Here is a 22507-nt window from a genome sequence, read left to right as displayed (position 1 = left end):
ACACTATAAAGGATGGAGCTCAATCATTAGACAGTGCATCAACAGTAATCACCATAAACAGTGAGGACACAGATATTCAGCCTAATTTAATAGGGGATCTTATTCTGATCTGTGTTTCTGTTGATGAAGATTGTTGTAATATTGAATATGGCTATATATCCATCATGTGTGTAACTTTACTGTGTTCATATTTTCAGATCTTCTTCCTCCCACACTGACTGTGAATCCTCAGCAGATCACAGAGTCAGATTCAGTCATTTTAAACTGTCAGCCTCCATCATCTGTTCCTGTCATAGATTGTTATTTCCACTTTGGGAGAGAAAAAACACCACAAAGATTCTCTTGTCTGAAGACGTTGTCAGGAGTTGATCTTCTGTCTTTAACCAAACAAAGTTCACCAGCTAACATTGATGTGACATGTTTTTACCTGAAATCACACCAATCTCCAAAGAGTAACCTGCTCACCATCATCATAGAGTGTGAGTAAAAACAGCTGTGATGAACTTTTACAGATTACTGTGATGTTAAACTATTTGATCTTGTTTATGTTTTCAGTTCCTCCACCTGAACTGAGTGTGAATCCACAGCAGATCACAGAGTCAGACTCAGTCACAGTGAACTGTGGGACTCCTTCACCTGTTTCTGTGGAGGATTGTTTTTTATATTTCATAAACTCAAAGACGTCCAGAAGCATTTCCTGTGAGCAGACACTGACAGGAAGTGAGCTCCTGATGATGACATATCAAACTTCACCTGCTGAGGTTGAATTAAAATGTTATTACAATGTGAAGAGTCCAGGTGGAGGAACGCATCAGTCTCCACACAGTGACACGACTTCAGTCTCCATCCAGAGTGAGTTAAGAACTCTCTCTATGATCAATTACCTTTATATGTAAAATATATGTTAGTCTGTCCATTATGTTTTGTTAATATAATTTCAGCTTAATAAAGTTTTGTTTTCTGATACTTGACAGAAAACAATAGTCATATAAGTTTGGTATCACACAATTTTATTTGTCACACATATGTGTGGAAGTTCTAAATGTTTAATCTGCCATTGCAGAAGTTCAGGAAACAGATTCAACCACATCTCAGAAAGTAACGACTGTCAGTGTGACTGCAGGTTATATCTGCTTTCTAACACCAATACCAAACATTATTAAACACATATATTTACATTAATTATGTACGTTCATGTTATCCATCAGGTCAAACATTCTGGACAACAATGGAAACAGAAAGTCCATTTTCTCCTCCCCCAGCATCAGTGAATCCTACATTATTTGCTACAACAAGTCAGTCAAAACTTCTTAAACATCGTCAGCTTCAACCTTTGAACATGAAATTCATTAATAATATTTTTGTTTCTCTTCATTTTCTTGATTTCTTCTTTTTTTCAGGTCCAAGTGGAAGTACAGCAGGTACCACTTTAGGCTCAGTTTCTACTTTATCACCATCAGAGGAACCAGGTCAGTTCACGGACTCAGATCATGCTGTCTTGAGAAGACTGAAATATTTTATGATCCTTTTTTCTCTTTTGAAAACATTGACATACAAAATTTGCTGTATACAGGAATATTGCAATGAAAAAATGTTTTCCTCCTTAAAGGTCTCTTCTGTTTTTTTGCTTTCTTGCCACTCGTAAATGTTTAGATCATCATACACATTTTATATCAAAGATATATATTTGAAACTAGATATTTACATATACTTTAAATTGATACACTGTTCTCTCGACCTAATATTACATCAGTTTTTCATTCCTCCAGATAGAACTGATGTAAATCAGGTTATAAGGACACTTTGTTCACACTAATTGTTTTATCCCTGCCCAGAAACTTAATGGGACTTTGATCAATGCTTTGTGATGTCAGATCTAATTGTTTCAGCTTTCATTACAGATGTTGAACATAAAGACAGGATAACATCCCAGACTGTGGTCCCAGTTTTCCCAGAGTCCACTGGTAGGATCTGCCTCTGAACAACAGCTTTAAAACTTATTACATCAGGATGTAACAACTTTATTTCTATAAATTTAAAAGTCACCTTTTTATAGTTGGAAACAAATTAAATAGTTGAGCTTCACAATGAGTACTATAAAAATATATAAATATACCATAAAAATAAAAAGAAACAATAAATATTAAAGACATACAGAACAACTTTTGTGTCCTGTAATATTTAAATATTATTTGATTATAAATATATGACTATTAATAAAATAAGTGCTGAACATGTTTCATCTCTTCATGCAGTGATGATGATCTGGAGGTTCATTGCAGTTGGAATTACATCTTTAGTCCTTTTTGGATTGACTCTGAAATGTTGTATAAGCAGAAAGGGTAAGAATGGAAATATAACACTATGTAGCACTAACTGTTCAATTTAAATACCTTGTTCAATACAAGTTACATCTATGTCTACTTAAATAATAACTACATTAAACAAATGTTTTGGCATAGTACAACAATATATTTCTGTTATTTGTCTTTTTATTCTAGGGAAACGTTTTTCAAAAAGGTAAGAAAATATATTTTCTAAATATCGTTGCATAAATGTTGGCTGCCTTTTGAAAGTTAAAGATATCAGTGAAATGTTTTCTGTGTGCCTCTGCTTCTATTTTAAAAAGTAAATAATAGCTCCCTGCAGGAAGGTTTGAGCTTATTAAAGCTGTTCTTTCATCTTCTGTTATTACAGTTGTTAAAGAAAAATCTTGGACTATCAAAAGTTGGTTTTGGCAGATTAAATTAATACAAACACGTGAGATAGATTCATCTCTATTTTAATCACAAGTGCAGAACATTTAAGAAATCTGCCAGTCAAATCAGGACAGATCGTCTCAGTCAGTCTGTTCAATATTGTTCAGGGAAATTACAAAAAAAACTAAACAAAAGCTCCATCAGTGCCTCTAAGTGTAATAAATATATGGCTTGGTGTGCAAAAGTCATGAGAAGAAAACTTCCTCTGTTGAAAGTGAATGTGGCTTCACAGCTTATGTTAGCAAAGCTGCATCCGACTGAATCACAGTAAAAATGCTTGAGGTTTTTGTCAATGTGGCTTTTAAAAAAAAACTAAACTCAACTCATCATTAGTATAAACATGTCATAGCAAGTGTCAAGCCTGGTGGAGAGGTGATGATTTGGGTTTTTTCTGCTGCTCTTTTTGTTGACTTTAGGTTGGATTCAAATAATTTACAGACATTTTTATGTCCATTTTATTAAAAACACAACAAATTAATTCTTGTCTGTTGCCACAGATCAAAAGCTGAAGATTCAGGTAAATAAAACAAAACGTTTGCTGCTCATCAACAATAAATTGTATTTTAATGTCTTTACCAGACAGCAGTTCTATCAATGTGTGATTTTTCCTGTTGGTCATTTTCCAGAGGAGCAGATCCAGATGTCCAGTTTGAACAACAGAGATGGTTTGTTAAATATCTGCTTCTGCTAAAATGATGAATCACAGAGTTATTCTGTCTCAGTGGAGACTTTCCTCCTGCTTCTCTCAAACATCTTATTCAAACATTTACAGGCAGGATGTGATGATCCTGCAGCGCTGCTACCTGCTGCTGTAACTCTGGAAGCTGAGTTTGTCTCTGTGAATGAAGTATAATGGTTACTGATTGGTAGTTTGGCCACTTGATGGCGCTGTTCTGCTGAAAAAGGTTGAAGCATGTTTCTGTAGAAACTGACATATTTGCTAAGGCAGGGGTGTCCAAAGTCGGTCCTTAAGGGCCGGCATCCTGCACATATTAGTTCTCTCCCTGGTGGTAGTAACAACATTTTCAGCTTGTCAATGTTCCTTTTAGGCCTCTAATGAGCCATTACTTGATCCAGGTGTGTTAAACCAGGAGAGAACTAAAACATGCAGGATGCCGACCCTTAAGGACCAACTTTGGGCACCCCTGTGCTAAGGTATAAATAAATCACATGTTTTCCTAAGTATAAAAGTAACAATCTTAAAGTTTAAGAATATCAGCTTAATATGTCAGTTTGTAAAAATAAAACTGAACAAGAGTTTTAAAAATGTTTCTTTGTTTTCACAGAGTGACGACTGAACAGCAGGAATTGACTGTAAATTAAAGTTATGTGGAAGATTAGTTATTGTTTTTTCTTGTGTAATTTGTTAAAATTAGAGTAAAATTGTGTTTTTAAATGAATGTCCCTTTGAGGATACCATAACAGCATTTTAATAACAAAGCTGGTTGAATTCACTGCAAAAAGCATAAACCATAATTTTAGATGTTTTAATTAATAAACAATATATGATCTGTTAAAAATCCCATGTGGAATAAGATGTAATGTGCTAAAAAATGATAATAATAAAAAAATGTACAAACCATCATGAATAGAAGGAGAATGTTGTTATGATTCATGTCCTGTCCATGCTGTGTTAAGCACTCATTCAGTTCACCTGCCACGCCTGATTGCTTACCTGTTCCACCTGGGCCTTGCCCTACTTAAACACCCCTCAGCCTCTGCTTCCCTGCCAGATTATCGACAGCCACGAGCCAGTAGAGATCCAGCGTTTCCTGCCAAGCCTTCTGTGTTTCTTCGACCCCTCGTTCTGACCACGGATTTACCCCTCTTGCCAAGCCCTTCACGGATCCCTTCTATTCTGGATTTCTGGACCCTCACCCAAGCTCTGCCTCACGACCACCGATTACTGCCTGCCCCTCTAAGCTAAGTCTGCTCTCTGTCCTCCTGTGTATTACCTCTGCCTGTTTTTCGACAAAGTCTCTGGGTGCTGCATCTCGGATCTCCCCGTGGAGATCTTCCTTGCCTCCACAGAAGCCTGTTCCTCTGGTTTCCTGCATCTCCCTGTCATCAGACCCTCTGTTCCTCTGCTCCACCCGTCCACTGCTCTACAGGTCAGTTAAGCTGAACATTTCTAAGCTACCCCTCCTTTGTCCGTGCTTCACCAGTCTTCTCCCCTCTCTCCTCAGTGCTGTGTTTGATGACCTCTCCCTTAGCTGAAACCAGTATCTGAAAAAATAAACTTTGTTTTCCTTTTTATACTCCTGTGTGTGGTTGAATTTCCGGGTCCCCTCTGAGAACCCTTACAGAATGTAATGACATTGCATTTTGTGTGTTACAGCTTTATCTTTATCTGTTTTAGCGATTTGAATGCTTGTATAAACATACATGCTCACACATAGAGCACACGTTCAAAGCTAAGGTTAAAGGAAATGATAAACTAGGAAATGCTCTCTAAGGGCGTAGCTTTGATAGAGGCCAATAAAGAGAACCAGAAACTGTTGGGAGCCATTTTGCTCTGCTAGCTCAAAAATATAGCATAAGACATGGAGCAGCTGTATTTTGGTTTTCATAAATAGAATTCATGAATTCAACTCATTGACTTTTCTTCAACCTCAAACATCAAGAACCTAATGGAGAAAGAATAATTCTCCTAACAACAGATTTAGTAGGAAATGACAATTTGAGCCATGAGATTTTATGCGCTGAACTTCTAGTGACTCTTTACAGGAGATCCAGAACCAAAGCATTAAACTTTGATCAAAGATATAAAGTGAAATAAACAATAAATGGTTCACATGTAGTGAAATGGTCTGTGGGTTTAGTTGGTCTAAATACTACTGAACTATTCATCATGTGGGTTTGTGTTCCTGTGGTCAGTAGGAGGATCCTCTACTGATCACGTGGCTTTTTTTAACAGCGACTTCTGAAACCAAATGTAGGTAAAAGTGACAAGAGGAAGACATTCACAGCTTCATCATGGCTTTACAGCTGCTGATCTTCATCCTCCTCAGTAAGTTTAGGTTTTTATATTGATATAATGGTTTATTTATTCTTTAGTATAAAGTGTGAGTTTTTATTTATTTTCTGCTATTATGGTAACAAACTGGTTATGATACTTTCCAGTCAGAAAAAACACAAATGTTGCTTCTTTGTCTCATTTTCTACAGATTTGTCGCATGAGGCCAAAGCTGAAGGTTTGATTCAGTGAAATGTCTGTTTTACATAAAATATCAGCTTTATGATTTGTTAATAAAAGTTGATATCTAAACATGTTTTGAACTTTCAGCTCTTCCTCAACCCAACCTAACGGTGGATCGACTTCTGATGACAGAAACCGATTCAGTCACATTAAACTGTTTGGCTCCACCACATGTTTCTGTGTCTCGGTGTGATTTCTACATTGAAAACAACAAGAAGTCTTCAGACGCCTCCTGTGTGAAAACACTGACAGGATCTGAGATGCTGAGGATGTTAAATAGAAGATCACCAGCTGATGTCAAAGTTAAATGTGTCTACACTATAAAGATTGATGCTCTCGATGTCTCATCATCAGACAGTAAATCAATAACCATCAGCATGAACAGTGAGTGATCTGGTTATCAAAGATGGTAGCAACATTGATTATAAACTTACTGGATATTGATCATGTATTTAACCTTTATTTGTTCTTTTTTCATATTTTCAGATCTTCTTCCTCCCACACTGACTGTGAATCCTCAGCAGATCACAGAGTCAGATTCAGTCACTTTAAACTGTCAGCCTCCATCATCTGTTCCTGGCAGAGATTGTTATTTCCACTTTGAGAGAGAAAAAACACCACAAAGATTCTCTTGTCTGAAGACGTTGTCAGGAGTTGATCTTCTGTCTTTAACCAAACAAAGTTCACCAGCTAACATTGATGTGACATGTTTTTACCTGAATTTAAATCAATCTCCAAAGAGTAACCTGCTCACCATCATCATACAGTGTGAGTAAAAACAGCTGTGATGAACTTTTACAGATTACTGTGATGTTAAACTATTTGATCTTGTTTATGTTTTCAGTTCCTCCACCTGAACTGAGTGTGAATCCACAGCAGATCACAGAGTCAGACTCAGTCACAGTGAACTGTGGGACTCCTTCACCTGTTTCTGTGGAGGATTGTTTTTTATATTTCATAAACTCAAAGACGTCCAGAAGCATTTCCTGTGAGCAGACACTGACAGGAAGTGAGCTCCTGATGATGACATATCAAACTTCACCTGCTAAGGTTGAATTAAAATGTTATTACAATGTGAAGAGTCCAGGTGGAGGAACGCATCAGTCTCCACACAGTGACACGACTTCAGTCTCCATCCAGAGTGAGTTAAGAACTGTCCCCTGTATTATGTAATTAGAAATTATATATTATTCATATTTGTCATTCATATTTTATTAAGATAATTTCAGCTTTACATAGTTTTAATGTGAGTTTTTATTTATTTTCTGCTATTATGCTAACAAACTGGTTATGATACTTTCCAGTCAGAAAAAACACAAATGTTGCTTCTTTGTCTCATTTTCTACAGATTTGTCGCATGAGGCCAAAGCTGAAGGTTTGATTCAGTGAAATGTCTCTGTTTTACATAAAATATCAGCTTTATGATTTGTTAATAAAAGTTGATATCTAAACATGTTTTGAACTTTCAGCTCTTCCTCAACCCAACCTAACGGTGGATCGACTTCTGATGACAGAAACCGATTCAGTCACATTAAACTTTGGCTCCACTACATGTTTCTGTGTCTCGGTGTGATTTCTACATTGAAAACAACAAGAAGTCTTCAGACGCCTCCTGTGTGAAAACACTGACAGGATCTGAGATGCTGAGGGTGTTAAATAGAAGATCACCAGCTGATGTCAAAGTTAAATGTGTCTACACTATAAAGATTGATGCTCTCGATGTCTCATCATCAGACAGTAAATCAATAACCATCAGCATAAACAGTGAGTGATCTGGTCATCAAAGATGGTAGCAACATTGATTATAAACTTACTGGATATTGATCATGTATTTAACCTTTATTTGTTCTTTTTTTCATATTTTCAGATCTTCTTCCTCCCACACTGACTGTGAATCCTCAGCAGATCACAGAGTCAGACTCAGTCACTTTAAACTGTCAGCCTCCATCATCTGTTCCTGTCAGAGATTGTTATTTCCACTTTGAGAGAGAAAAAACACCACAAAGATTCTCTTGTCTGAAGACGTTGTCAGGAGTTGATCTTCTGTCTTTAACCAAACAAAGTTCACCAGCTAACATTGATGTAACATGTTTTTACCTGAATTTAAATCAATCTCCAAAGAGTAACCTGCTCACCATCATCATACAGTGTGAGTAAAAACAGCTGTGATGAACTTTTACAGATTACTGTGATGTTAAACTATTTGATCTTGTTTATGTTTTCAGTTCCTCCACCTGAACTGAGTGTGAATCCACAGCAGATCACAGAGTCAGACTCAGTCACAGTGAACTGTGGGACTCCTTCACCTGTTTCTGTGGAGGATTGTTTTTTATATTTCATAAACTCAAAGACGTCCAGAAGCATTTCCTGTGAGCAGACACTGACAGGAAGTGAGCTCCTGATGATGACATATCAAACTTCACCTGCTGAGGTTGAATTAAAATGTTATTACAATGTGAAGAGTCCAGGTGGAGGAACGCATCAGTCTCCACACAGTGACACGACTTCAGTCTTTATCCAGAGTGAGTTAAGAACTGTCCCCTGTATTATGTAATTAGAAATTATATATTAGTCTGTCATTCATATTTTATTAAGATAATTTCAGCTTTACATAGTTTTGTTTTTCCATGTTTGATGTATAAATAAGTTTGGTATCACACATTTTTATTTGTCACCTAAATGTTTAATCTGCCATTGCAGATGTAAATAAAACAGATTCAACCACATCTGAGAAAATAACGACTGTCAGTGTGACTGCAGGTAGAATCTGCTTCCTAAAACCAATACCAGTCATTATTATCGTGCTGTCTTGAGAAGACTGAAATATTTTATGATCCTTTTTTCTCTTTTGAAAACATTCCTCTTCTTTGTTCTCTAAATATAAAAAATATTCATGTCTGTCAAGTTTCTTCATGTAATTTCATCTTCATATAGTTTGATCTTTGACATATTATTTTGTTTGATGTTGCATATTTACATTTATCACATACATGTAAAAGTCCTAAATGCTGTATTATTCTCTGCCATTGCAGAAGTTCAGGAAACAGATTCGACCACAACTCAGAGAGTAACGTCTGTCAGTGTGACTGCAGGTTATATCTGCTTTCTAACACCAATGCCAAACATTATTAAACACATATATTTACATTAATTATGTACGTTCATGTTATCCATCAGGTCAAACATTCTGGACAACAATGGAAACAGAAAGTCCATTTTCTCCTCCCCCAGCATCAGTGAATCCTACATTATTTGCTACAACAAGTCAGTCAAAACTTCTTAAACATCGTCAGCTTCAACCTTTGAACATGAAATTCATTAATAATATTTTTGTTTCTCTTCATTTTCTTGATTTCTTCTTTTTTTTCAGGTCCAAGTGGAAGTACAGCAGGTACCACTTTAGGCTCAGTTTCTACTTTGTCACCATCAGAGGCACCAGGTCAGTCCAGGGACTCGGATCATGCTGTCTTGAGAAGACTGAAATATTTTATGATCCTTTTTTCTCTTTTGAAAACATTGACATACAAAATTTGCTGTATACAGGAATATTGCAATGAAAAATTTTTTTTCCTCCTTAAAGGTCTCTTCTGTTTTTTTTTTGCTTTCTTGCCACTCGTAAATGTTTAGATCATCATACACATTTTATATCAAAGATATATATTTGAAACTAGATATTTACATATACTTTAAATTGATACACTGTTCTCTCGACCTAATATTACATCAGTTTTTCATTCCTCCAGACAGAACTGATGTAAATCAGGTTATAAGGACACTTTGTTCACACTAATTGTTTTATCACTGCCCAGAAACTTAATGGGACTTTGATAAAGGCTTTGTGATGTCAGATCTAAATGTTTCATCTTTCATTACAGATGTTGAACATAAAGACTGGACAACGTCCCAGACTGTGGTCCCAGTTTTCCCAGAGTCCACTGGTAGGATCTGCCTCTGAACAACAGCTTTAAAACTTATTACATCAAGATGTAACAACTTTATTTCTATAAATCTAAAAGTCACCTTTTTATAGTTGGAAACAAATTAAATAGTTGAGCTTCACAATGAGTACTATAAAAATATATAAATATACCATAAAAATAAAAAGAAACAATAAATATTAAAGACCCACAGAACAACTTTTGTGTCCTGTAATATTTAAATATTATTTGATTATAAAGATATGATTATTAATAAAATAAGTGCTGAACATGTTTCATCTCTTCATGCAGTGATGATGATCTGGAGGTTCATCGCAGTTGGAATTACATCTTTAGTCCTTTTTGGATTGACTCTGAAATGTTGTATAAGCAGAATGGGTAAGAATGGAAATATAACACTATGTAGCACTAACTGTTCAATTTAAATACCTTGTTCAATACAAGTTACATCTTTAAATAATAACTACATTAAACAAATTCTTTGGCACAGTACAAAAAAAAATATTTCTGTTATTTGTCTTTTTATTCTAGGGAAACGTTTTTCAAAAAGGTAAGAAAATATATTTTCTAAATATCGTTGCATAAATGTTGGCTGCCTTTTGAAAGTTAAAGATATCAGTGAAATGTTTTCTGTGTGCCTCTGCTTCTATTTTAAAAAGTAAATAATAGCTCCCTGCAGGAAGGTTTGAGCTTATTAAAGCTGTTCTTTCATCTTCTGTTATTACAGTTGTTAAAGAAAAATCTTGGACTATCAAAAGTTGGTTTTGGCAGATTAAATTAATACAAACACGTGAGATAGATTCATCTCTATTTTGATGAAAAGTGCAGAAGATTTAAGAAATCTGCCAGTCAAATCAGGACAAATCGTCTCAGTCAGTCTGTTCAATATTGTTCAGGGAAATTACAAAAAAAACTAAACAAAAGCTCCATCAGTGCCTCTAAGTGTAATAAATATATGGCTTGGTGTGCAAAAGTTATGAGAAGAAAATGTCCTCTGTTGAAAGTGAATGTGGCTTCACAGCTTATGTTAGCAAAGCTGCATCCGACTGAACCACAGTAAAAATGCTTGAGGTTTTTGTCAATGTGGCTTTTAAAAAAAACTAAACTCAACTCATCATTAGTATAAACACGTCATAGCAAGTGTCAAGCCTGGTTGTGGAGAGGTGATGATTTGGGTTTTTTCTGCTGCTCTTTTTGTTGACTTTAGGTTGGATTCAAATAATTTACAGACATTTTTATGTCCATTTTATTAAAAACACAACAAATTAATTCTTGTCTGTTGCCACAGATCAAAAGCTGAAGATTCAGGTAAATAAAACAAAACGTTTGCTGCTCATCAACAATAAATTGTATTTTAATGTCTTTACCAGACAGCAGTTCTATCAATGTGTGATTTTTCCTGTTGGTCATTTTCCAGAGGAGCAGATCCAGATGTCCAGTTTGAACAACAGAGATGGTTTGTTAAATATCTGCTTCTGCTAAAATGATGAATCACAGAGTTATTCTGTCTCAGTGGAGACTTTCCTCCTGCTTCTCTCAAACATCTTATTCAAACATTTACAGGCAGGATGTGATGATCCTGCAGCGCTGCTACCTGCTGCTGTAACTCTGGTGAGCTGAGTTTGTCTCTGTGAATGAAGTGTAATGGTTACTGATTGGTAGTTTGGCCACTTGATGGCGCTGTTCTGCTGAAAAAGGTTGAAGCATGTTTCTGTAGAAACTGACATATTTGCTAAGGCAGGGGTGTCCAAAGTCGGTCCTTAAGGGCCGGCATCCTGCACATATTAGTTCTCTCCCTGGTGGTAGTAACAACCTTTTCAGTTTATCAATGTTCCTTTTAGGCCTCTAATGAGCCATTACTTGATCCAGGTGTGTTAAACCAGGAGAGAACTAAAACATGCAGGATGCCGACCCTTAAGGACCAACTTTGGGCACCCCTGTGCTAAGGTATAAATAAATCACATGTTTTCCTAAGTATAAAAGTAACAATCTTAAAGTTTAAGAATATCAGCTTAATATGTCAGTTTGTAAAAATAAAACTGAACAAGAGTTTTAAAAATGTTTCTTTGTTTTCACAGAGTGACGACTGAACAGCAGAAAGTGACTGTAAGTTAAAGTCATGTGGAAGATTAGTTATTGTTTTTTCTTGTGTAATTTGTTAAAATTAGAGTAAAATTGTGTTTTTAAATGAATGTCCCTTTGAGGATACCATAACAGCATTTTAATAACAAAGCTGGTTGAATTCACTGCAAAGCATAAACCATAATTTCAGATGTTGTAATTAAAAAACAATATATGATCTGTTAAAAATGCCATGTAATGACATTGCATTTTGTGTGTTACATCTTTATTTCATGAGTGTTTTTGAGGATTACATTTAGGAACCATTTCTACTGCCACCAGATGTGTTAAGAGAATAAATAATAGGAATAATTTTTATTTTAGTTTTTGACTTGAAAAAGTAACTCAGCCTTTTAGATGACATGTTTTATTGTGCTTATATGTTTGTGCTCCATAATTCTAAGGTACATTTTGTTACATTTTTTTTAATGATTACTTACTTTGTTGAGTTTATTCCTTGTGAATCATGTTAGCAGTTTCAAATATTTTCCTATATAAATAAATGTTGCATTTGTTTTCATTCTGGTGTGTTTTATTCATGTTAGGCCAGTTTACAGGAACATTAGTACTGAGTTTATAGAGGAACTGACCCTTTGATTACCTCATCTGGTCTGATACATGCAATCAATTAAGCAACTGAGGAACATCTGAGAACAACCAAAGTATTTAGGAAATATGTCTTATTTGAATTTTATCTGGAGCAGAAATCTGACTCACTTTGTGTTTGAGGCTGATGTGAAGCAAGCAGACAATATTCTATCTGAAGGCTGGAAAGAGGTGAGTACAGCAACAAGTAATAAAAACATCAACATGTTACTGACAGCATCTGACTTTACCCAGTTCAAATAGTGACGGGTTCATATACGGCTGAGTCACGAAAAACAATGACAATAGTTTTATTGATGCATTTTCACTATTTTTAAATTTGTGATCTGAAACCTGAGTGTGAACAATGTTGAGAATAAATAATTCTGAGTTTTCCTCTGTCTGTTTTAGCAATTTGAATGCTTGTATAAACATACATGCACACACATAGAGCACACGTTCAAAGCTAAGGTTAAAGGAAATGATAAACTAGGAAATGCTCTCTAAGGGCGTAGCTTTGATAGAGGCCAATAAAGAGAACCAGAAACTGTTGTTAGGAGCCATTTTGCTCTGCTAGCTCAAAAATATAGCATAAGAAATGGAGCAGCTGTATTTTGGTTTTCATAAATTGAATTCATGAATTCAACTCATTGACTTTTCTTCAACCTCAAACATCAAGAACCTAATGGAGAAAGAATAATTCTCCTAACAACAGATTTAGTAGGAAATGACAATTTGAGCCATGAGATTTTATGCGCTGAACTTCTAGTGACTCTTTACAGGAGATCCAGAACCAAAGCATTAAACTTTGATCAAAAATATAAAGTGAAATAAACAATAAATGGTTCACATGTAGTGAAATGGTCTGTGAGTATTGTTGGTCTAAATACTAATGAACTCATGTGGGTTTGTGTTCCTGTGGTCAGTAGGAGGATCCTCTACTGATCACGTGGCTTTTTTTAACAGCGACTTCTGAAACCAAATGTAAGTAAAAGTGACAAGAGGAAGACATTCATAGCTTCATCATGGCTTTACAGCTGCTGATTTTCATCATCCTCAGTAAGTTTAGATTTTTATATTGATATAATGGTTTATTTATTCTTTAGTATAAAGTGTGAGTTTTTATTTATTTTCTGCTATTATGGTAACAAACTGGTTATGATACTTTCCAGTCAGAAAAAACACAAATGTTGCTTCTTTGTCTCATTTTCTACAGATTTGTCGCATGAGGCCAAAGCTGAAGGTTTGATTCAGTGAAATGTCTCTGTTTTACATAAAATATCTGCTATATGATTTGTTAATAAAAGTTGATATCTAAACATGTTTTGAACTTTCAGCTCTTCCTCAACCCAACATAACGGTGGATCGACTTCTGATGACAGAAACCAACTCAGTCACATTACACTGTTTGGCTCCACCACATGTTTCTGTGTCTCGGTGTGATTTCTACATTGAAAACAACAAGAAGTCTTCAGACGCCTCCTGTGTGAAAACACTGACAGGATCTGAGATGCTGAGGATGTTAAATAGAAGATCACCAGCTGATGTCAAAGTTAAATGTGTCTACACTATAAAGATTGATGCTCTCGATGTCTCATCATCAGACAGTAAATCAATAACCATCAGCATAAACAGTGAGTGATCTGGTCATCAAAGATGGTAGCAACATTGATTATAAACTTACTGGATATTGATCATGTATTTAACCTTTATTTACCCTTTTTTTCATATTTTCAGATCTTCTTCCTCCCACACTGACTGTGAATCCTCAGCAGATCACAGAGTCAGATTCAGTCACTTTAAACTGTCAGCCTCCATCATCTGTTCCTGTCAGAGATTGTTATTTCCACTTTGAAGGAGACAAAACACCACAAAGATTCTCTTGTCTGAAGACGTTGACAGGAGTTGATCTTCTGGCTTTAACCAAACAAAGCTCACCAGCTAACATTGATGTAACATGTTATTACCTGAAATCACACCGATCTCCAAATAGTAACCTGCTCACCATCATCATACAGTGTGAGTAAAAACAGCTGTGATGAACTTTTACAGATTACTGTGATGTTAAACTATTTAATCTTATTTATGTTTTCAGTTCCTAAACCTGAACTGACTGTGAATCCACAGCAGATCACAGAGTCAGACTCAGTCACAGTGAACTGTGGGACTCCTTCACCTGTTTCTGTGGAGGGTTGTTTTTTATATTTCATAAACTCAAAGACGTCCAGAAGCATTTCCTGTGAGCAGACACTGACAGGAAGTGAGCTCCTGATGATGACATATCAAACTTCACCTGCTGAGGTTGAATTAAAATGTTATTACAATGTGAAGAGTCCAGGTGGAGGAACGCATCAGTCTCCACACAGTGACACGACTTCAGTCTTTATCCAGAGTGAGTTAAGAACTGTCCCCTGTATTATGTAATTAGAAATTATATATTAGTCTGTCAATCATATTTTATTTAGATAATTTCAGCTTTATATAGTTTTGTTTTTCCATGTTTGATGTATAAATAAGTTTGGTATCACACATTTTTATTTGTCACCTAAATGTTTAATCTGCCATTGCAGATGTAAATAAAACAGATTCAACCACATCTCAGAAAGTAACGACTGTCAGTGTGACTGCAGGTAATATCTGCTTTCTAACACCTGTACCAGTCATTATTAAACACATTTAATTGTATTTACTAGCTATGTTGTCTTTATCAAGCAGGTCAAACATTTAGGACAACAATTAAAACAGAAACTCAATTTTCTCCTCCCCCAGCATCAGTGAATCCTACATTGTTTGGTACAACAAGTCAGTCAAAACTTCAGAAACATCGTCAGCTTCAACCTTTGAACATGAAATTCATGGACAATTTTTTTTGTTTCTCTTCATTTTCTTCTTTGTTTTCTTCAGATTCAAGTGGAAGAATCACAGTCAACACTTTAGGCTCAGTTTCTACTTTGTCAACATCAGAGGCACCAGGTCAGTTCAGGGACTCGGATCATGCTGTCTTGATAAGACTGAAATATTTTATGATCCTTTTTTCTCTTTTGAAAACATTCCTCTTCTTTGTTCTCTAAATATAAAAGGTATTCATGTCTGTCAATAATTTTCTTCATGTAATTTCATCTTCATATAGTTTGATCTTTGACATATTATTTTGTTTGATATTGCACATTTACGTTTATCACATACATGTAAAAGTCCTAAATGCTGTATTATTCTCTGCCATTGCAGAAGTTCAGGAAACAGATTCGACCACATCTCAGAGAGTAACGTCTGTCAGTGTGACTGCAGGTAGAATCTGCTTTCTAACACCTGTACCAAACATTATTAAACACATACTGTATATTTACATTTATTATGTACATTCATGTTATCCATCAGGTCAAACATTTAGGACAACAATGGAAACAGAAAGTCCATTTTCTCCTCCCTCATCATCAGTGAATCCTACATTGTTTGGTACAAGCCAGTCAAAACTTCTTAAATATTGTCAGTTTCAACCTTTGAACATGAAATTCATGGATATTTTTTTTGTTTCTCTTCATTTTCTTGATTTCTTCTTTTTTTTCAGGACCAAGTGGAAGTACAGCAGGTACCACTTTAGGCTCAGTTTCTACTTTATCAACATCAACATCAAAGACACCAGGTCAGTTCATACACTTGAATCATGCTGTCAAAATGTTTAATGATTCTGATACTTTTTTCTCTTCTGAAAACATTAACACGTAAAAACTGCTGTATGCATTACACTGTGCTACAGTCTACACAGGAATATAGCAGATAAAAAGTATTTTTTCACTTACAGATGTTTCTGTTTTTTGCTTTTCTGTCACATATAAGTGTTTAGAGCATCATACTTTAAAATAACAAACCTTTATTACATTACTTCTTATTGTGAGGTAGGATTTTGTAAAATACTTCCAAGTGCTAAATGCTGAAAGAATAAATACTGTATTATTATGAAAAATGTTTTACTGGAGAAGTTTTCATACATAATTTAATATTTGACAGAATCGCTTTTAAGACTGTGTTACATGGATTGAATGGTTTGGGTTTTCATTCCTCCAGACAGAACTGATGTAAGTGAATCAGTCAGGACAGAATCCCAGACCGTCCGATTCTTCCCTGCTACCAGTGGCAGATAGGATCTGCCTCTGAACAACAGTCTTTTTTAGTGGGAGGCTTTGTTTTTATTTATTTATTTTCTTTTGCATATTTTATGATCTGTGGAAAGCTCTTTCTTCCAGATTTCTTCTGTTTTGTTTTCTGTCACACCTAATTGAGATCCTGAAAGAAAGTTTTTTTCTATCACACAGCAGTTACTGAAACCAGATGCTTGCATAAACTATAAAAAGACATTTTTCTCCTCTCTGTCTGTTTTTAAATCATACTAATCTTTACATATTTTATGTATGTTAAGATTTTCTAATTTTTTTGCCAGAATAATGAAGAAGTATATCACTTAGAAAGTCAGTGGTTTTCTTACAATAATACTTGATTGAACTTACACTAAATTAGTTTTGAGAAACATTATTTATTTCCTTCCACAAACAATAGGTTTTTGTATTTTTGGTCTATTCCTCCTAACTATCTAATCTCTTTCCAAAAACAATTACAGACAACTTAAATGAGTGAAATAATTCGTTTATATGATATTTAGTTCTAGGAAATGGCAAAGAATTGCTGTCGAGTTAGATTAGTTTCAGATTACTTGATTCCTGGCCACTAAATGCAATACAATGTTGTGTATTGTTTTTCTTTTCTATTTTATCCTCATGACTAAAAAAATATTGTCCAATCACCATTTTTTTTTAAAAAACCCACAGACTTTGTAAGGTAATGAAAGGTTTTATGCACTTACTTTGTTTATTCTCATAAAATGTGTTATTACTGATAAATGCCATTTTTATGAATTAGAAAAAGGTACGTACAAAAGTCCCACCCCTTCACATGTGGTATCATTGAAAAGCCCTAAATGTCCTCTCCAGATACCAAAAATGAATTAATTCAGTAGAATGCAGGGGGTGGGACATATTTAAGTTTGGAAATGTCCTCTAAAAAGGACAAAAATGAACTACTGGTAGTCAGAAGGTTATGATACAAAGTCATACACAATTCCTTCTAGCATGACATTAGTGTTATATTTTACTTAGGAAATTTTGCTTAGCGCACATGCAGAGCAACAATAATTCTGAATGCAAGATCAGTATGTTGCTAACAGTAACTTCTTTCTATAAATTATGCTTTCCGTAGTTTGAACTACCTCAGGTTGCTATAACACCGTTTACTTTGTGCTTCCAGATTAAGCTTGGTGTACTGAGATGTCGTGTCTGTAATGTTTTGTTTGACCATTAAGGAAGTGAGACTGACTCACTGTGGTTTTTGTTTCCCCAGCAGCAGTTCAGAAACTTTCTGACAAAACTAAATGGATGTATGTGGCTGTACCTGGTTTTGGAGTAGTTGTGGGAGTCGCTTTACTTGTGGGACTTCTCTGTTCTAGATGGGGAAGTGGTGAGTAGAGACTCCTGAGAACACGAAGAACCTTACATCATTCAGTTGCATATCTGACATTCATGCAGTTTCTACCCGTCATGGACATAAATGTCGTTTTAGTTCAAAATGCTTATAAAGAATTACATGTCAAACAACAAAATTTGCTGCCTAAGTTTTATTTTTTTGTGGATTTTATCTAAAGGTCAAAACTATACGTACTGTAACACTTTAGCCCTGGCCAAGATGTTGGATTGTTTCTTGATGGATGTTTGATTCTTTTTTATGAAACAGTAGAGATAATTGAAATTGGATGATTGTTGTGGCACGTGCATTTAAACACAGTCCACACATTTCTAGAGCGATCAAGCTTACCTAAAGCCTAATGTTACCCTGACAGCAGTTTTGATGTGTTGATTAGTGAAGAAGTTTATGCATTGGGTTTTTTTTTCTCCATTTCAGTTATGAATATGCTTTAGCACAATAATACCTCTATCATGCTAGACTGTTGGCATGGAGAGCCCAGGCCTGGAAGCCTAACTTTAATGTCTCCAGACATACGTCTGGTCAATACGGCCACAAAGCTCACTACTCATCTAATCAGAAAACTTTTTCTCCAGAGAGTATTTGGTTTGTCACAGCTGCACATCTCAGTTGAGCTTTCAGCTTTGGAGCAGAGGCAGGTTTCCTGGTTGGTGCCCTTTAAGTGAAAAGCTCTTGAAAGCTGTCTTCGCCATGGCCAGAGATGGTCTTGGTGGTCACAAGTTTTTAGCTAAAGATAGGATTCTCCCTTAGAGTTTTTTTAATTGTTTCTGACTGACTTATTTGCTTTCATTAGAGAGAGAAAATTTGGTCCAGAAACAAACACATGTTGGATTTTAATAAGACAACGATTCAGTCAAACTGCTTTTGAAGGTTTAAGAATAATCCTGCTAAGCCTTGACCTTCATCTTACTGATGATGTTTTGGCTACAGTATGTTTGAAAGCAATTTATACATCTTGAAACTAACAATTTTAAATTAATTCCACCATTTCTGATAAAAAGAGAGACACAATTCAGACAGAATTATGTGATAAGCTTATTCAATCCAAACTGTGTGGTCACGATACAAATATTAGTTTATATCCATGTTTATATTTAAACTATGTAAAATTTGGACTTCTAGTTGATTTAAACATATGCATAATATGTTTAAATGTTTGCACATCATTCTAGATTTTATAATTCACTCAATTGTTTAATTTTCACTCTAACCTGGAAAAAAGCTGTTAAAAAAAGTTAAAAACAAACTTAAAAATATGACATCCATGCCCATGATGATATAATTTTCTGGTTATAGCATTGATTGAGATCATTGTCAAATTAAATTTTTTTTAAAAAAATTCTTTCCAATATTACATTTTTATATGGTTTAAAACATCGCTGTAACATTTTGATAAAGTAATAGTTTCAGTCATGTCAATTTATTTAGATTTTTTATTTTCGCTTTAGAGTAAAAACACCTCATTAAAGTACTTCTCTTCACACATATCATGTGCTGACTGTGTTTTCAATTCCTCTTTTCATTTTCACTTTTTTGTCAGATAAACAAACTTACAGGAGGTAAGGTGTTTTTTTTGTATTTTAACTTATTTTAACTTTCTTATTTATTTTATTAAATAAGATAAGGTTTATCTTATTTAATTAAGATTCAGCTGCTCACTTTATGAAGCTTTATTGTTCTATTTAATCATGAAATAAATTAATGATGTATAAATCCACTGGATTTTGGTCAGGATCAAAACTATCTAATAGGTCAACTATTTATACATTTAAAAAGGGGGATGTTGTAAGCTGTACAAAATATTATCCTGGTCACGTTGTCATTTTTCATCTTGATTTTTATTCCATTTGCTTCCTCAAAGATCACGAGTCGGCTTTAATGGTAATGTAAACATCCATTAATCTGGATTTACAACATGTGTTTACATATTCTGCATTTATAGTTTGCATACTTTTTTCATTTTCGTTCCAGATAACTTTATAGGAATGAGGAATGTTACGAATGGAGGACTGGTAACTTTTTTGTAAAAATGTGTACATCACACAGTCTAAGGAAAAAGAGAGTTACAATAAATGAATTTCTATTTTCTCTCTTTCCACTTGCTTATATAAAAGTTACCTGTTGCGGATGAAGATGGCTACCACACAGTCACCTCTGTTCCTGCAGACGACTCTGCAACCGGTGAGCTGCTTGTTATTCCTCCATAGATAATATATAAGTTGATGTTCAGTTTGTTATTACCTTTTGGAAGAAAAAAATCTGAAATTTTACTATTGTTTGATGAAATTGTAGTTGCAAAATTGGGATTTAACTTGCAAAGGTTGATTGTGACATTACATTGTTTATTTAATTATTTTGCACATCATCAGGCATCCGGCATATAATAATCAAAGTACCTAAAAAGCAGAAATCAGACGTGTTTTAAACTGAGAAATGATGTGAATATATAAGACAACATAAATAATGTGCTTAATTTGATCATGTTTTTCCAGAATCTGTTGCGATAAACAGACAGAACTCTCAAAATGAAAATGTAAGTAAGATGTGAACAGAAGTGAACATGTTTATTCTAGAAACAAAGAATGTAAAAAAATAATTGTGTTTATTTTCTTCTTTAACAAGCATGATGTTTACCACCTTTACGCCACCATCCCTGATGAACCAGAAGAACCTGCTGTAGAGAAGCAGCTGTACTACACCCTGCAAGCTCACTGAAAAGAGCTTTTGTTTAAAGATACGTTAAAAATATCTGCTAAATGTACAGCTACAGATTATGTGTTTATAGGTATTATCATTATTGTCTTTCCTCTCCTTTCTGGATTATATTTACTCATTATGCAGTGTTGTGAACAAGTGTTTAATCCGTTTTTCAGCTGTTAGGACAAAATGACAAAATTTTTGTGACAAAATTAAATGTTTAAAAATCTTTATTTTTTATATATTTTTTTATTTTTGTTTTGGAGGAGTATGTCTATGCGTCTATGTCAGTCTTGCACATCCGGAGACCAAAGGTTTCCATCAAGATTAAATTAAGAATATCTGGGAACATAAAATTATTCCAAAGAATCTCATTTAAGTCTGAACTTTAAGTAGGACATTTTAAACAGTAACTCCATTGCAGTTCTGCTTGTGTGGTTTTGGTTGTCCAATATTGAGTCTCTTACCCTTTAGCAGGTTTTCTTCCAGTGTTGTTTTGTATTTGGCTCCATAAGAAGCATCTTCCCTCTTCTTAGTAAAACCATCAGCCTGATGCTGCCTCCTCCGTGTTTCATTTTGTTGGTTTTCGGGGTCGTGTGCAATGTTTGTTTTCTGTGAAACGGTTCATTTTGTTTTCATCCAACTAAAGTAGATTTTTTACCAGCATCACATTTTATTTAGGGGTATCTTCATGTGTTTTGTTAATTGTGAACGTATGTATCATTGTCCATTCACTTTGCAAATATGAGCCACTTTGTTATGGTTGATATGTATGGAAACAGATTTGTGCCAATAATACCACACAAAATGTTTTACTCCTGAAATGCTTCTTTTGTTTCCTTAATCTTAGTTTTTATTCTGTCAGACTTAAAGTCAACCACTTTGTTGGTATAGTAACTTATTGTCCTTTTCTTTATATAGTAACATAAATTGCTAAATGTTTTTGACACTGAATGTTAATTTTTTCTCAACTTCAATCTGTTGAAGTTCAGGGAGAAGTTTTTTTCTTATGTTTTCAACTTTGCCATTTTTCTTTTTATATTGGACTCACCGTGTGAAGTCAAATATCAGTCAAACATGATGTACTGCTACACTCAAATAATCTATGGTGTCTCCAAATTCTAATGTTTTACATAATTGAATGTACTAAACAATCATTTAGCCCTTGAAAGATTCTAATTTTGATTGAATAAAATATGAGATAACCATCAACAAATGACATTTTGCTCTGTATCATGACTTATTTAACACAGTTTATCTGGAATTATCATATTCAGTGTCAGACAAGCCGAAACTAAAACTTAACCCACCACAAATATACTGACTAAGCAAAGTTACATAGTGTTGCCAGAGGGTGGCAGTGTTGGTGACTTATTGTGGTTCTTATTCTTATTCTCATGAGAGAGAGAGAAAGAAAGAGAGACGGATTCTTTTTAAATTGATCTGAAAGGTTATCCATCTATCCATTGATTGCTGCTTGTTTAAGTTTGGCATTAGTACTTTACATTATTTTTGATGCACAGCACAAATATTATGGGAATTGTTTGATATTGCAATTTATTGAGCCTGTTTTAGTTGTTTGCTGTTCAGAATGTTGTCTTCCTCTGATACATCTGGTAATAAATCGTAACTTGAACAACATTAAGTAAGACGACATGAACATTTTGCACAGTTGT

At 34.7% G+C, this 22507-nt stretch overlaps 1 protein-coding gene and 5 long non-coding RNA genes across 6 annotated transcripts; all 6 read left to right on the top strand.

Moving 5' to 3' along the window:
• Positions 1-203: 203 nt before the first annotated feature.
• Positions 204-1291, top strand: LOC145551570 (uncharacterized). The gene is made up of 3 exons (XR_014087439.1): positions 204-479; positions 556-852; positions 1064-1291. It is a non-coding gene; the product is annotated as an uncharacterized LOC145551570 (long non-coding RNA).
• Positions 1292-3254: 1963 nt separating this feature from the next.
• LOC145551569 (uncharacterized) lies at positions 3255-4356 on the top strand. Its single transcript, XR_014087438.1, has 3 exons — positions 3255-3276; positions 3386-3424; positions 3532-4356. It is a non-coding gene; the product is annotated as an uncharacterized LOC145551569 (long non-coding RNA).
• A 203-nt stretch (positions 4357-4559) lies between these two features.
• Positions 4560-5017, top strand: LOC145551568 (uncharacterized). The gene is made up of 2 exons (XR_014087437.1): positions 4560-4870; positions 4946-5017. It is a non-coding gene; the product is annotated as an uncharacterized LOC145551568 (long non-coding RNA).
• A 431-nt stretch (positions 5018-5448) lies between these two features.
• Positions 5449-21646, top strand: LOC103461566 (uncharacterized). Its single transcript, XM_081607147.1, has 19 exons — positions 5449-5769; positions 5927-5953; positions 6046-6342; positions 6445-6726; positions 6803-7099; positions 8659-8718; positions 8991-9050; positions 9136-9222; positions 9329-9397; positions 15831-15890; positions 15981-16058; positions 16171-16245; positions 17994-18110; positions 19675-19693; positions 19996-20015; positions 20106-20146; positions 20249-20315; positions 20627-20667; positions 20757-21646. Exons 1-19 carry the CDS (start codon positions 5736-5738, stop codon positions 20847-20849), a joined length of 1824 nt encoding a protein of 607 aa, XP_081463273.1. The 5' UTR covers positions 5449-5735; the 3' UTR covers positions 20850-21646.
• On the top strand, positions 9831-12537 carry LOC103465127 (uncharacterized). Its single transcript, XR_014087436.1, has 7 exons — positions 9831-9896; positions 10188-10274; positions 10428-10446; positions 11185-11204; positions 11314-11352; positions 11460-11507; positions 11975-12537. It is a non-coding gene; the product is annotated as an uncharacterized LOC103465127 (long non-coding RNA).
• On the top strand, positions 13559-14615 carry LOC145551567 (uncharacterized). Its single transcript, XR_014087435.1, has 4 exons — positions 13559-13661; positions 13819-13845; positions 13940-14236; positions 14340-14615. It is a non-coding gene; the product is annotated as an uncharacterized LOC145551567 (long non-coding RNA).
• Positions 21647-22507: the final 861 nt, after the last annotated feature.

This window comes from Poecilia reticulata, chromosome 5, assembly GCF_904066995.2.
Source record: "Poecilia reticulata chromosome 5, P_reticulata-male-v2, whole genome shotgun sequence".
Classification (NCBI taxonomy): domain Eukaryota; kingdom Metazoa; phylum Chordata; class Actinopteri; order Cyprinodontiformes; family Poeciliidae; genus Poecilia; species Poecilia reticulata.
The sequence above is the reverse complement of the archived record's forward strand: the minus strand, read 5'-3'. Positions and strand labels throughout refer to the sequence as shown.

What these genes read in the sequence shown, in the direction of transcription:
- LOC103461566 (XM_081607147.1), top strand. Translation starts at nt 5,736, where the DNA reads ATGGCTTTACAGCTGCTGATCTTCATCCTCCTCA. An exon ending in GCATGAGGCCAAAGCTGAAG is followed by an intron (nt 5,954 to 6,045) that starts GTTTGATTCAGT and finishes TTGAACTTTCAG; the next exon opens with CTCTTCCTCAACCCAACCTA. An exon ending in GACTGTCAGTGTGACTGCAG is followed by an intron (nt 8,719 to 8,990) that starts GTAGAATCTGCT and finishes CTGCCATTGCAG; the next exon opens with AAGTTCAGGAAACAGATTCG.